This window comes from Aquarana catesbeiana, linkage group LG03, assembly GCF_042186555.1.
Source record: "Aquarana catesbeiana isolate 2022-GZ linkage group LG03, ASM4218655v1, whole genome shotgun sequence".
In the NCBI taxonomy this organism is placed as follows: domain Eukaryota; kingdom Metazoa; phylum Chordata; class Amphibia; order Anura; family Ranidae; genus Aquarana; species Aquarana catesbeiana.
The window spans coordinates 254,555,311-254,570,220 of record NC_133326.1 but is presented as its reverse complement, the minus strand read 5'-3'; the positions used below and the strand labels follow the sequence as shown (position 1 = coordinate 254,570,220).

The following is a 14,910-nucleotide window of genomic DNA, read 5'->3' as shown; positions in this document are numbered from 1 at the left end:
GATTTAGGGATATTAACCATGAACTGAGGCTCCGGCGTATCCAGCCTACAGTACCGGGTATTTCCGGTGGTCCATCTGGGTGCTAACCAGGCCTGACCCTGCTTAGCCTCCACGATCAGATGAGATTGGGCGCTTTCAGAGTGATGTGGCCGTATGCTTTGGAGTCAGACACATTGGGAATCTAGAGCTTGAACCCTTAGTTCCAAGCTGATAGGATAATGTTTTGCAGCAGTCTCGAATGAAACTGAGCAAAAGGAATGGCCTTGAATGAAGCCACCATCTTTCCCAACAACCTCATACAAAGTTGAATAGAAGGATTCATTTTGCTTCGACCACCTAAATCAGTTCCTTTATGGCACTGATCTTTGCCTGGGGCAAGAATACCCTTTTCTGGGTGTACCTATGATCAGACCCAAGTATGGTTTTAAAGATTTCTCCTACGCTGAGAAACCGACCTAGATATTCTAGGTAGTTGAATGTGGTGACCATACTTTGGTCTAAGTGGGCTACTGACTGGACTATCAAGAACAGATCGTCCAGGTAAAGCATAATCTTTATACCTTGGGCCCCTAATCTGGCTAGAAGAGGGGCCAGAACCTTTGTAAACACTCAAGGTGCAGTAGCTAGACCGGAAAGCAGAGCTACACACTGAAAATGAAGATTTTCCACCTTGAAAAGTAGATACTACTAGTGAGCGAGGAAATAGGCATATGGAGGTATGCATCTTTGACGTCGATTGACGCCAGACGTTCTCCTCCTTGTAGGATGGAGATAACTGATTGGATTGACTCCATGCGAAAAAAGAGTGGTTATATTCAGGAATTGAATTTAGATTTTTGGTATCCAGAATGTTCATTTGGATTTAACCAAACCCCAACCTCTGCTCTTACATAGGGGCCACCATGATCACTTTTTGCCAAAAGATGGTCCAATGCTTGAGAGAAAGACTTCTTTTTTCTGGATCCTCAGGAACTTTTGATCTGAGAAAACGAGGAGACGGGAACTCTTGGAACTCCAGTTTGTACCTTGGAGCTATTGAGGAAGTCCCCCATTCGTCTTGACACTCTTCCTGCCAGATCCTTGAGAACGGCTGAAGAATTCCCCCTATTGAGCGGGCGGGGGCGCCTCCTCATAAGGAGGCTTCAGTATCTTGTAGGTTTCCTCCCCCAAGGCCTCTTTTATCCCTGGGGTTAACCATGAGGATTACCTTTTGAACCTGACAGCAGAAGCCGTCGTGACTGCCTGGAGGCAGATGCCCCTGGCACAGAAGAAGGAGCTTTAAAAAATGAAAATACATTTACTCCTTTTCTTAAATGGCAAAAGGGTACTTTTTCCACTAGAATTTCTTTGGATGTATTATCCAAAACATCCACAAATAGCTGTTTCACCGCAAAAGGAAGACTAGCCAGGAGCTTCTGCATGGTACTTAGCGAAGGGCGCAAGGCCTGAAGGACAGAATCTCTCAAAGCAACTATTGCAAACATAAAGCTGCCAGATCCTGGGCCTGCTGAGCAGAATAACCTTGAACACCTGTTTAAACTGGTCTCTCAACGATAAAGCAATTACTGTCAGTGTAGGCTGAGACACTCAATCTGCCAGAGAAAAAAATGTTTTTTTTTTTTTTTTTGCTTTTTTTTAAATATCCTAAGCATTTGAGCATTGTCTGCCGGACAAGTCAAACTCTTATTCACAGAGGATATAACAGCGTTAATTGCTGGTATAACCTACTTAGTGAATTTCCTTCACCATAGGATAAAGTGTGAAAACTTTTTAGGAGAGAAAATAATGCTTATCTGGGTGATCCTCTCAGATACAAAATAGCTTTTCCAACAATGAATGGGCGGAAAAAGGCATGCACAGCTTGAGGAGGCTTTAGCGAACCCAAACACTCAGTTAAGGGTACATAAATGTGGAGTGGACAATTCAGCAAGAAATTGCACCATCAATCTTAAGATTGAAACAGCTGATTCTCCCGCATTTGATACCTCAGAAGAGGAGTCATCAGCCTCACCACGGTCCCCTGAGGGAATTCGTCTTCTCCCGCCCCTAGTTCCTCAGTTTGAGGGTCCTGGGCAATGGAAGTGAACCTGTCGCATTTTGACCCATACTGGGATGCGATTAAAGTCGCTAAACTTTTTTTTTTTTTAAACCTATCATGGCTGTGGAAAAAAAAAATCTTTTTAGTAAAATAAACAGGGGCTGCAGTGTTGAAAACAGTTGCAAACATTTCATGACCCCGTTTCTCACTCTGACCAGCCACCCTCTCACAGGGGAGGATGCCATTTGTAGAAATGAGTAGGCTTTCCAGAGCTTGAGACCCTTTTAGCTTTTTTTTGGGGGTGTTTCAACCCCCCCTTCTGACCTTAGCCCGATGCACAAAGCAGAAGTACTACCAGAAGAAATCGCATCCACTACTTGAGCAATAGTCAGCCACTGCCGCTGCTATTAATGCTCAGCCTGATGCAAATAGTAAATGTGTCAAATAGGAAATGCCTGTGTCACCAAAACCTCTTTCATGCTCCTCTTTGCTGTTATGTCTCTCTGACAATTTTGCAGCCAGCACAAATGGACTTTTTTCTTTTAAAAACACACTCCCGCGTTGGAGGACGCCAACGCCGCGCTAAGTCCTGCCCCCACCTCGAATCGCACCACCCTCCTTTCTCTTTCAAAGAAAAAGTTTTCCCGCGCAAGCACGGGCCTCCAATCCCACGTTATCGGCTTGTGAGTGAGGGAGTGATGGCGTGGAGGAGACCTGGAAGCCGCCGCCGAGTAGGGGCGGTGAAAGGAAACGGCATTGCCGATCGTTTTCAGTTCTCCTTAATACTCAGCCTCATGAAGAGGGGAAGAGTTCAGCCCAGGTGGGGGTGTGTGGAGGAAGCAAAACCCCCCAAACTTACCAGAGGTCTGCCTGCTAGCCGAAGGAAAAAAAGTCTACTGCTTCTGTGACACAGCGTGATCTCTGAGCAAAGCATGAGAAGTTACGTGCTCCATACAGCCCTCAGTTGTGACACTTAGGCATGACAACATTTACTTTAAAGGAGACATTTCATAAGAAAATTTAAAAATTCCTTAGAAAATTCCACTTACCTTTCCCACCGCAGGGTTTTCTGTGGTAAAACCAACAGACCCATCTTCACCCTTCACGGTGGGTTCCGGTAACAAACCTTCAGGAACCGGGGACCCCACAATCCTGGACCTGTAATAGCACCCCGTCAGTAAAACTTTATGGCCTTAATACCAAAAGTACTGGATCCCGGGGTCCAGCTCTCTAAAAAGAGAAGGGTTTCCAAGCAAAGACCTTGTTCCTTTGGACAGGAGGACCGGGTACCATTCATTTTGGCCTAAAAGATACTTTGAATGGATCCGGCTGCATAGCTAGCCCCAGCAAGGATTGCTCCAGTGGAGCTCAGCACAGCACATCTTCACTCGTGACCAACACCTTAGACACTGGTGAAAAAACTGAGATGCTCGCGGTATGGGAGGGGTTATAATAGGGAGGCAACTTCCTGATTAGGGTGTGCCAGTGGCCAGCACCTGAAGGTGGACTATAACCCACATAGTAATTACTATGGCTCTGTGTCCCGTGATGTACGATTAAAGAAAACGCAAAGACTCATAACCGCCTCTAATCGTGCATAAACATGGTATTTTAACTGGCAAAACTGGCGTTTTTTAACCGTTTGTTACTAGCTGTCAAGTTTCCAGCTTTCAGAAGAGGTTTTCAAACGTCCTGTGTACATGAAGCCTAAGGCCTCATGCACACTGCTCCTCCTAGATGAGTTTAGGAGCTTTTGGCATTTTTTTTTTTGCCAAAGCCCCTGAACTTAACTCAATAAAAGTCTATGTTTCCATGTACACATAGGCTTTTATCAGAGTTTAGGAGCAGCAGAGTTTAGGGGCAGTTAAATACCCCTCTCCTGAATGCAGAAAAATTGTGTTCAGGAGAGGAATATTTTGGCAAAAAAACGCAAATGCAGCAAAATCACGTTACCTTTTTTACTGAGTTTAGCATTTTTTTTTTTTTTGCCAGGAGTAACGTTTAGGGTCGGCCATTGTACATGCAGCCTTATTTAGAGTCAGAATGCTTTTTGACAGCTGAAGCTGAGGACAACTTAAGAGTATATAGTGATCCCGGCTTTGATTAATTAAAGCTGACAATTACTGTATACTGGGAGAGGGGGTCCCAGACACACAGCAAGGAGAGACTACACACTTCCTGCATTTAATGATGACGTTTTTTCTTTAGCCTAGAACCAGTTAATAGAAAATCAGTAAGCTTCTTATGGAGTGCTCCCTTTTTTTTTTTTTACTTTTGTTCAATAACACTGCACAACCTGCTAGAGAGAAATGGTTTCTTAGATCTCTTGGGGAATCAAGAAGGGAGATCTCATTGTTCTAGGGGTTCTCACAGCTTTCATTAGGTTTTGCATTTTATAATGTAAATGATATATTCTGCAGGGACAGTGGCACCCCCTAATAGTGACTATTGCTGGTGTGCAGACCTGGAAACTGGAAAGCGAGAGATTTCACTATTGCAGTTACAGACAGATGTAAAATATCATTTGGTGATTTAACTTTCCAGCATCTACAAAGAATGTCAATATCTATTTTCAGTGTAATAGCCTTTAAGTGATCATAAGGGCACACCAAGTAGTAAAGAATGGATAAATAGGACAGTCATGGAGTTTGCACCTTCAAACACTTGGAAAAGGGGCTCCAATGTTATTATCCAGACAGTTCCCTTTTTAATGTTAAGTTTGAGAGCTCTCTTTAAACATCCTTAAAGCTCAATTCTATGAAATGGGAACAAGTTTACCTGACAAATGGATTCCAAATTCTGTACAACCAATTTTGTGATCCACACACTGTTACCATGTCAGACAAACAACCTTCACTGTACTAGCAGCAAGGCTTGATAAAGAACAATGGTCATGAACATATCCTAAATCCAATGACTGGACAATTAAGGATCAGCATCACACTGATGAGATCACACATTGCACATTTTATACCAACATCATGTTCAGTGCCAGCAAAAGTGTATGTAGCAGAGTCTGACAATGTATTACTGCTGGTGCTCTGTCTCTTATTTGAAGTGTGCCTAATAAGCCCAAAGTTTTATGCTTTATGGTACCTGAAGGTACATGCAGGCACTGATAGAGGTCAGCTTCATGGTCTGCATTCACTTGGATTTCAAATAAAACACGAATAAAGCCCAAAACAAAGCATATTTAATTAAAGTCAGTATACTCATTTTAAACCTGGTCTGCAGACAGGTTTGTATACCTAAAGCTGGCCATAGATGGATCATTTTTTTTTTGATCAGCCAGCTGGCTGACTCATTGCTGTCAGAATACATTGATCAACTGTAAGATCAGCTTCTAGTGGGAATGACCATCGAGGGATCAAAATTCAGCTGACCATATGAATTTTAATCCATCTATGGCCAGCTTAAGAGTGTGGTCAGGCAGATGCATTCTAACAGTCCTCAGATACCTAGGTCTTGTGGTTTTTGCCTATAATAATGAATTCTAAGCAAGGCCAAATGTTCATATCTATGTCTAGGCAGGGGAGATGGGGGAGGGGGCTGCATGCAGACACTTCAAGTAACAACTCATCTCAACTGGTGTATCATTGTACTCAAGGTTTTCCACCAACCAATTATTATCTACCTTGGGGGATGGTTTCTGCATGCACACAGAAAATGGTTGAACATCATGTAATTTCTATGGGTACTCTTACATATAGAACAAAATAGCTCTTTGTAATAGATTCATATCCCAGGATTTTGCATAGGAAGGATTGAAAATCCACTCACAAACTTCATCACCTCAGTATAACCACTTCTACTGTTCTATGTGGAAACCTTAAAGTGGTTGTAAACCCTTACAACACAATTTTTGCTACAGGTAAGCCTATAATAAGGCTTACCTGTAGCTACCCCGGATATCTCCTAAACATGAACAGTTTAGGAGATATCCCCTGTATTTGCATGTGCCGATATCATCGGCACATGCGCACTGAAGCAATGGCACGTACTTACCATTGCTTCAGTGAGTGTGCCGTTACCGGCGGCTCCCGCGGGAGTGACGTCATCGCAGCTCCAGCCAATCACAGCGCCGGAGCCCGCAATACCCGGGAGTAATTTCGGGAGCCATGTCGGCCGCCGGAGCACTGTATGAGGACGGCTGCAGGGGCTTCGATCTCAGGTAAGTAATTCATAATGACCTAGCATGCTATGCATACTAGCTCAATATGCCTTTGTCTTGCAGTTTTTGTTTTTTTTGTTCTAGGATTTACAACCACTTTAAAGCTAATCTCCAGGCAGTGGGGCTGTGTCTGCACTGCATGGGTTAACTGCTTATTTTATTCTGGGGGAGATGACAGTGGAGATACACTTGCTTGATCCACAGATCCTACCCACACAAGAGTGGTCCGGCACCTGTGCAGTCCAGTAGCCTTTAAAATGGACTGTTCCTGAAGTCAGCACAACCAGAGCAGGTTCCATAGACAGGAACAGTCCACTGCTGGACCATGGAGAGCACAGTTTTCCCAGAGGTTTGGCAGATTAGGTGAGTATAAAGTTTATATTCACCCCTAGAAAAAAAGAAGCGATTGACCTATGCAGTGCGGGCACAGCGCCACTGCAAGGGAAAAAAAAATTTGCCCGGAGGGCTTTAAGTATGGCACATTATATAAATCTGTTTGTAAGATCTGGATATATAAAAAAAATAATAATAAATGGTTCTGCTGGTGCATGCAGTACGTGCTCAATTATCTAATGTTTACTTATAAAAATAAATAGCTTGATGCTTCAATTCATTAACCACAACACATTAATTTAACCCTACCTGCATAGGCTTGGAAAGGGGATCCAGTCTAACAAGATATACTTCCAGGGTACGCTCTTTCTTCATCGGTAGCGGAAGTGTTAAGTAACAAAAAGGATCAAAAGTAACAGAAATTTTTGAACATTCAGGACATACTAGGGTGGACTTAAATAGCCCGTGAAATATATCAACTATAATGGAGTCATTGCGCTTTATATGGTTCTCCCAGGCTTCTTCAGCCACCACCTGCAATATGAAATGAATATAAATACAACATGACTATTCATGTCTTCACAGTTAAGACGGTTGACACTTGAACTGTTACTATGACACACAAGAGCAGACCATCTAGAATGCCTAGAAAGCACTGTCACTATTAATAAGAGACAGGATCTGCACAAGAATTCAGACATGACAAGTACCTCGTCTGGCCTTCCTTCTGCATCTTTTAGTTGGATGTAAGGCTTCTTTCTAATTCGATTTAAATCTTCATGTAAGCCATCTAATAAGAAAGCAAGGAGTTCTTGGCAATCCTGCTGCTGATAACCAGAAAACTGAGGTGCAAAGCGGCCTACCTGAGTCTACAGAAAAGCAATATAAAAATAAAAAACAAAAATGAGTTTGCTTTTATTAGAAATAGTATAGAGCACAAAAATAGGTCACAAAAGCCAGTAGGGCATATATCCACTTATAGTACATGAAAATTTGAAGAGGTTTACAGCCAACGTGCTGATTTTAAAAAACACACAAATTCATACTGTACTCAGAACACAAAGACCCCTTTTATACAGTATTCAGGCATTTTAGCGCTAGAAATAGCGCCTGAAAACTGCCTCCTATTCTACATAATGGGTGCTTCCACACCCGGGCGGTGTGCTTGCGGGACGTTCAGAAAAGTCCCGCAAGCAGCATCTTTGGGGCGGGTTGGGAGTGCTGTATACAGCGCTCCCAAAACGCCCCTGCCCATTGCAATGAATGGGCAGTGCTTCTGAAGTGCCTGAAAAGCGATTCGGTTGCGCCGCAACACAGGAGCTTTAACCCCTTCTTTGGGGTTAAAAGCACCCCGCTATCCCTGAAAAGTGGAGCAAAAGCGCAGCTTAAACAGCAGTAAAGGGCCGCTAAAACAAACTTTGCTTTACCGAGAACGCGGCTGGGGCCCCAGTGTGAAAGGGTTCTAAAGGTGTCTGCTTCCATCTTAATTGCACTGGCCACCCCTGAAAATCTTATGCAAATAAAGACTTTATGAACTTTGCTTCTTATGTTAGTGTAGATTTGACCTTAAAGCTGAAGTTTAACTTGGTTATATTTTGCCTTCCCTGGCTCTTCCCTCCCACCATTAAAATGTTAATGAATTTTTTTAAACAAAACCTTTTTTTAATTATAGATATATAATACTTAAGATTCGGTGATGTCATCACTGAAACTTTGAGCTTCTCAATGCAATACAAGCAGATTATCGTTAATGGGAGGCACTGGCACTGTGCCATACATAGCTTCCTAAAAACATCCCAGCACCTCACTATACTGAAAGAGTCCTTAGCCCTGATGCAAGTAGTGGGTTGGCTCTTGGGAAGAGTTATGCAAATATCAAAAACCCTTGATGGGTGAATGACAGTCTGAAGAAGTGGGTGTTCTTAGGCAGATTGCTTTTCCATGCAGAACACCACAGGGAAGGCCAAATTGTGATGCTGAGACAACCTGAACTGAAATTCAAGGAATCAAAAGGAGACGAGTCAAAGAACATCAGGCTGGGGAGAAAATTGATAGATGATGCTGGACACCCTCCAATCTGAAGAGGCAGGCTCTATTGGACTTTCTGCAGAGCTTCTAGTGCACACTGTGTGGAGCTCACTGTGTGCAGTGAAATCAGAGTAAGCAATTTCAGGTCAGGAGAGGGACTTGTACAACTCTGAAAGACTGAAAGTAAGGCTAGAGTTCAGTTTTAGACCTCTTTCATACAGACAATTACCTGCAGACATTGGATTCCAGCAGCAAGAATCAGCTGATTTCTTGTGGCTGGAACAACAGGTCTATGTGCAAAGTGGTGGCCACGCAGCCTGTACAAAGTTATGGCAGGCTGATAGCAGCCGCCACTGTTTGCACATTGCTGCGTAAAACAAGTGGTTACCCATGTCTAGGGATGGATGTCCAAGCCTGTACAGAGTTGTCTGGGTTCAGATATCTGTCCCTAACTGCAGGTAACTGCTTAGCTACATATGAACAGCAATAGATGCGGTCAGTCTGTCATTACTTTGTATAGGCTAAGTGGGCATGGCTATTCGCATACACCTATCATTTTAGGTGCAAGAACCTGTTGATTCTTACTGCTGGAATCTGGTAATTGTGTGAATGAGGCCTTAAAGTATATGTAAACCCAACATTTGATATTCCTGATATGTGCCTGCTGTACCATGTACATGAATGAAAAAGTATCCCTTTCTCTTTGTATTCCTTCCTTTGTGTAAAATCCCTGGTATTCTTGCCAGTCCCAAAAACTGACCACACTAAGCAGGAGAACATGTGGTCAGCTCTCTAGCCATGCTGAGAACTCGGCTTGCTCTGCTCCAATGACCAGCCAACCCCCCCCCCCCCCCACCCCAGTACAGCCTTTCAGTGGGAAGATCAGTGTGCTGCTGTTTCTCCTCCTCCAGCTCTTATGCATCTGAAAACAGATGGTATGTGATGACTTAAGTGTTGTTTCACATGGCAAGGGTTTACAGGCACTTTAAAGTATAACTAAAGGCAAAACCTTTTTGTTAGTTTTGGATAGAGTGGACTTAGAATACCTGTCGGGTTTTTATTGCTTCCTATGCCCCCATTACAGAGATTTACCCTCTCTATCTGTCCTGTTTACCATTAATATTGAAAGTAAAATGACTCAATGTATGAGGGAATTGGGTCCGTTTTGTTCGTTCACCACACTGATTGAAGAAAAAAACACTGACCCATGCATAAATTAAAGTGCAGTCATTCTTGAAAAGTTCTAGCATTTGCATATGTCTCACCTCTCCCTATCCTCAGTGAGCCCACTATGTTCAGCCTTTGACATTTTTCAAATTCTGCAACACTCTTCTATCTGGATATCTCCAGATTACAAGCAATCTGTATAATGAAATAAATGGTGCTGTGCTGTTAGTAATAGGTGCAAAGGTGATCAAATAAGTGGAAGGTGTAATTGTAAACATCAATAATAGCAATAAATATATGAAGAAATCCAAACAGTGTATAAACAAATATCAAGAAATTGCTGTGATCATATATAAAATACTGTACGACTTTACTGACAATAGATTAATCTCATGAAAAAATCCAAACAAATGAAGTGCACATGGATGCAAATAAAATAAATGTCTTAAAAGACTAGATAGGCAATAGGGAGGAAGTGAATGGAGTACTGGGTTCTCTCTAACATTCTGCGCAAATTGAAAAAAAAATCAAGGTAAGTTTCATCTTTTTCTGTGCAGTGACACCTCAGTGCAGGGTGGCCTCTCACCTTACAGCTGTAAGGTAACAGCATAAGAAGATAACAATGAAGATCCTGGATGGTGTAATCGATCACACTGTGAATTTCTTGTGAATGACATCAACCAAAGTCCTTTAGGGGGCCTCTTTCTCCTGATGGGCGATTCCCACTATATATGTGTATATTAATGGAACTTCTTTGGAGCCAACGTGACTTCATCAGGGGATTCATCCCCTGGGTGTGGTGCTACGCATTGGGACAGACAGGCACTGGAAGTAACGTCAGTGTGCGAGCTCGCCGCTTGTGGAGATTAGCATTTTATACTGTTTATGTGAGTATCACAGCTGTTCATTTCAATAAAGCATAGTCTGGTTTTACAATACTACACTACTTCTTTCTTCTATATATCACACGGGTAAGCCCGGGAGGGATACCCAGGATACACGTTGGCTCCAAAGAAGTTCCGTTAATATATACATTTAGTAGGAATTACCTATCAGGAGAAAGAGGCCCCCTAGAGGATTTTGGTTGATGTCATTCACAAGAAGTTCACAGTGTGATCAATTACACCATCCAGGATCTTCATTGTTGTCTTCTTATGCTGTTACCTTACAGCTGTAAGGTGAGAGGCCACCCTGCACTGAGATGTCACTGCACAAGAGAGAAAAAGACACTTATCTTGATTTTTCAATTTGCACAGAATGTTAGAGGGAACCCAGCACTTCATTCACCTCCTCCCTATTGCCTATCTAGTCTCTTAAGGCATTTTTTTTATTTGCAACCATGTGTACTTTATTTGTTTGGATTTTTTTATGAGATTCATCTTTTGTCCGTCAAGTCATACAGGACTTTATATATGATCACAGCAATTTGATATTTGTTTATACACTGTTTGGATTTCTTCACATATTTATTGCTAATATTGATGTTTACAATTACACTTCCACTTATTTGACCATCTTTGCACCTATTACTAACAGTGCAGCACCATTTATTTTGTTTACTCTTTTTTGGCCACTGACTGACCATTTCGGTGATTGCAGCAGTTAGCCCTAATGACCTTTTCTTCTGGTAGCGCGGTTATATATTTTTAACCCTTTATAATGCATCGCATAACTATTCACAAAGAGAAGACCAAATCAAGGTTTACAAAATAAGAGGCAGTTTACTGTAAATAAGCATTTCTGGAAAACTAACCTTAAATGCTCTTGGAGTTACATAGCTGTATTTCCCTGACCACATTTGTTTGATGAGCTCTGCATAGGATTTGGCTATTTCTCCTCTCATTCCTAAAGGGTTATCCAGGTTCAGTTCATCTTGATACTTATCATTAAGGAAGTATTCAGTTAGTGGTGGTGTATTGCTCAAACACTGAAAAAAAATTATACAATGGCAAAATCACAATTAAAAAACGTTGAAAACCTCACTCTGTTCATGAAAATAGTTTACAATTCCTATGAATTGTTATTATGAGAAATTCAAACCTTCATTGTAATGAAGCAATGTGAAACTGGTATAGCAAAAGAATGTAACTGCATGCACATGTATATATAAGAACCTCACACACGTAGAGACCCCGTGTTTTTACCTGAATGGCAGAATTCATAAAACAAGTGTTTCCCAGGTTACTTAAGCCACATAGTCCCGGTTGCTCATTATGTCTTCCTGGCTCTGAGTAATCATAGTTTTTGTAAGCAGCATATGAAGGCAGACAATAGTTAGAATTTTTCACACTGGAAGAAAAAACAGAACATAGTAGCAACAAAAACAGTTATTCCTGTAGAAAAAAACACATATACAAGCCAAGTGACCCTACAAGGTAATACATTGAGGGACTAATGTATAATATAACATTTATGTCCTAGAGCGCAGAGAAAAAAGAAAGAGGAGCTCCAGGCTCCCCCAAACAAATTAAAAGTCAGCAGCTACTATTACTGTAGCTTCTCACTTTTAATGTAAGGACACTTACCTGTCCATGGATCCAATGCTGTCCTTACCCGAGCCGATTCTTCAATAGGCTTCGGGTGCAGTCGCCAGCATCTATAGCAAGGAAAAGAAGAAGTGAAGCCTTGCGGCTTCACAGCTGCTTACATACTGTGCATCTGCGAGCCACACAACACCTTGTAATTGGTCCCATAGTCTTCTGGGACCTGTGATGTGACCCAAAAGACTGCAGGGGAAGGAGAGGGGCCAAACTTCCATCTCAGATCTTCACAGTGATCTGAGTCAGAAGTGGGTGCGGGTACCTGTCAAAATCGGGTATCCACTACCCCCCAAAAAGTGCCAAATGTGGCAGTGCAGGGGGGGGAGGAAGCGGAACTTCCCCTTTTGTTTGAAGTTTCACTTTAAGGTAAACATGTATAATTTCTTTTTCCAGCAGTTTAGAATGGCATGATAGCTAAAAGTTGATTTCTGATTAGTTGCCACTGCAGCAAGGAGCAGGATATTTTTTTATTGTCATTCCAAAAACATGTAAGGCATGAAAAAAAATTAAATCAGGTACTCAGGTCCAGGTTAACAATAAAATCAAGGCAAAGAGAAAAAAAAATACATAAATATAAAATGCATAAAATCATAAAGTGATGTATTATCAACCTTAAATTGCAGCAATGCTCAAAAAAGAAACTAATATAGAGCAGCAATAATTCAGAGTTATTTGTCAATAAAGCATCAGGAAAAAGCTGTTCATCAGCCTGGTGGTTCTAGCTTGGATGCTCCAAAACCTTCAATCTGAAGGGAGGGGGACAAACTGTTTATACGCATTATGAGAAGAGTCCTTCATAATATTAAGGGTCATATTTCTATACCAGCTGTTGTAAATAATATTAATGGTGGACATATTGCTGTCAATAATTCCCTAGCCAGTCTATACCACCTGCTGCAGTGTTATTTAACTGCAGAAGAGCAATTACTGTACTAAACAGTAATGCACAAAGTGGGGACGCTCTTCACTGTACACCTATAAAATGGAATGCTAAGAGGACAGCACACGTCAGTCTCCTCAAAAACTCCTTCACTCTGCTGGCTATATTGATTGATGGAGGGGTTATCAGAGATATGCACTCCCAATTATTTAAAGCAAGGGACCATCTCAACAGCACAATGAATGATGCATTTTTCTCCAGGTCCACCTTTAATGCTGCCTCTAAGGATTTCACAGGTAGTACATTCAAAACGGTGGTTGTTGCTTTATTGACTTATTGTGTATCACTATTTGTCGCAAAAAAAAAAAAAAAAAATCACCAAAACAAGCAGTGATCACGAAGAAACTTGAAGCGATGCTCTAAACTTAGGCTTGGATATCTCCCTGCTCAGAAGATGGGAGAAGGCATTTGGTTCACTAATCCAGACATGTCAAATTGCTTTGAATGAGACGCCGCTCAAACCGACCCGGTGCCAACAAGATCTGTGGCCTCATCCAGTACCACTCCAGCCACACTCACTGACGCATTTCACCCCTCTCATCAGGGCTTGGTCACAGAGGTGACCTCTGTGACTAAGCCCCAGTGGGCAGGGTGAAACGTGTCAGCCCCATGGCTGGAGCGGCGCTGGCTGAGGCCACACATCTCGTTAGCACCGGGTTGGTTTGAGCAGCGTCTCATGCAAAACACCAATATAAGCAAAGAATGTGTGATGTCTGAGCTTCTAGTTGTGCAGGATTAAGCTGGCCGTACACTGTATAACTTTCACTCAGTCAGTGGCCCTGTCAGCCAGCTTCCACCTGACATTTCTTCGATGGAAAAATCGAAGGAGCTGAACTCTGGAAACATGTTTGCATGCTATTTGCCAAAAAGCCCTTTAAAAAAATGAACGCAACACTGTATATATATATATATATATATATATATATATATATATATATATATATATATATATATATATATATATAAAAGATTCAGGAAAACAGGTATTAAAAAAGGTTACCAGGAAAACCTAATTTAGGGCTTATTCACAAGGCATCCAGGGAGTGGTAAAAGCAGGCAGTTGTGGTTTTACTGCCCCTAAACACGTACCTAAATGTAGAAATGCAGTTACTCATGGCTGTACCCATACCATAATGCTTTGGTCCATGGCAAAAAATACATTCAGTTGGCAGTACCGCCGCTGAGCATGACCCATTCAAGTGAGCCCAGTGAGCTGCTTTTCTTGTTCAGTCAGAGTAGAAGCAGAGCTGAACAAGACCCATCAGGGCTGGTTCCCACCAGCCGCTGCACTGTGCGATGCATCTTAGCTCAGTGCAGTGCTGAAGCGTTAAGCTTGGTGAATCATACTGTTTCCTCTTTTTTTTTTTTTAAACAAAGTTTATTGATTTATTTATATGTCACACAGACATCTGAAAGCCCAATTGCCAGCTGCATAGTGCAAGGCAGTGGATTACCTCCCAGCTGCGCACACCACCACAATACAGTAGTGTGAACTGGGTACATAGGAGACAAGGTGTAAATCTCAGACTTGGGTAGACAAATACAAATCCTCTAGTAGGTAAAACAACCCCCCTTGCATGTATTCCAATTGTATACTGTATTTAGTCATTTTCCTGGAGTTCAGGTTTAATGTTGGTCCATCCACATAGATCCTGGGCTGGACACTGCTCACAAACACCTACACTATCTCACA

At 42.0% G+C, this 14,910-nt stretch overlaps 1 protein-coding gene across 7 annotated transcripts in view; it reads right to left on the bottom strand.

The window, feature by feature from the left end:
- Positions 1 to 14,910, bottom strand: part of USP15 (ubiquitin specific peptidase 15) — a 190,694-nt gene that overhangs the window by 82,513 nt on the left and 93,271 nt on the right. For all 7 annotated transcript variants that reach the window (XM_073619986.1, XM_073619990.1, XM_073619988.1 and 4 more), the window contains 4 exons: positions 11,882 to 12,026; positions 11,491 to 11,664; positions 7,253 to 7,411; positions 6,852 to 7,076 (listed from right to left, as the gene is read on the bottom strand). In XM_073619986.1, the coding sequence (XP_073476087.1) occupies positions 6,852 to 7,076; positions 7,253 to 7,411; positions 11,491 to 11,664; positions 11,882 to 12,026 (703 nt within the window). The remainder of the gene's footprint in view (positions 1 to 6,851; positions 7,077 to 7,252; positions 7,412 to 11,490; positions 11,665 to 11,881; positions 12,027 to 14,910) is intronic.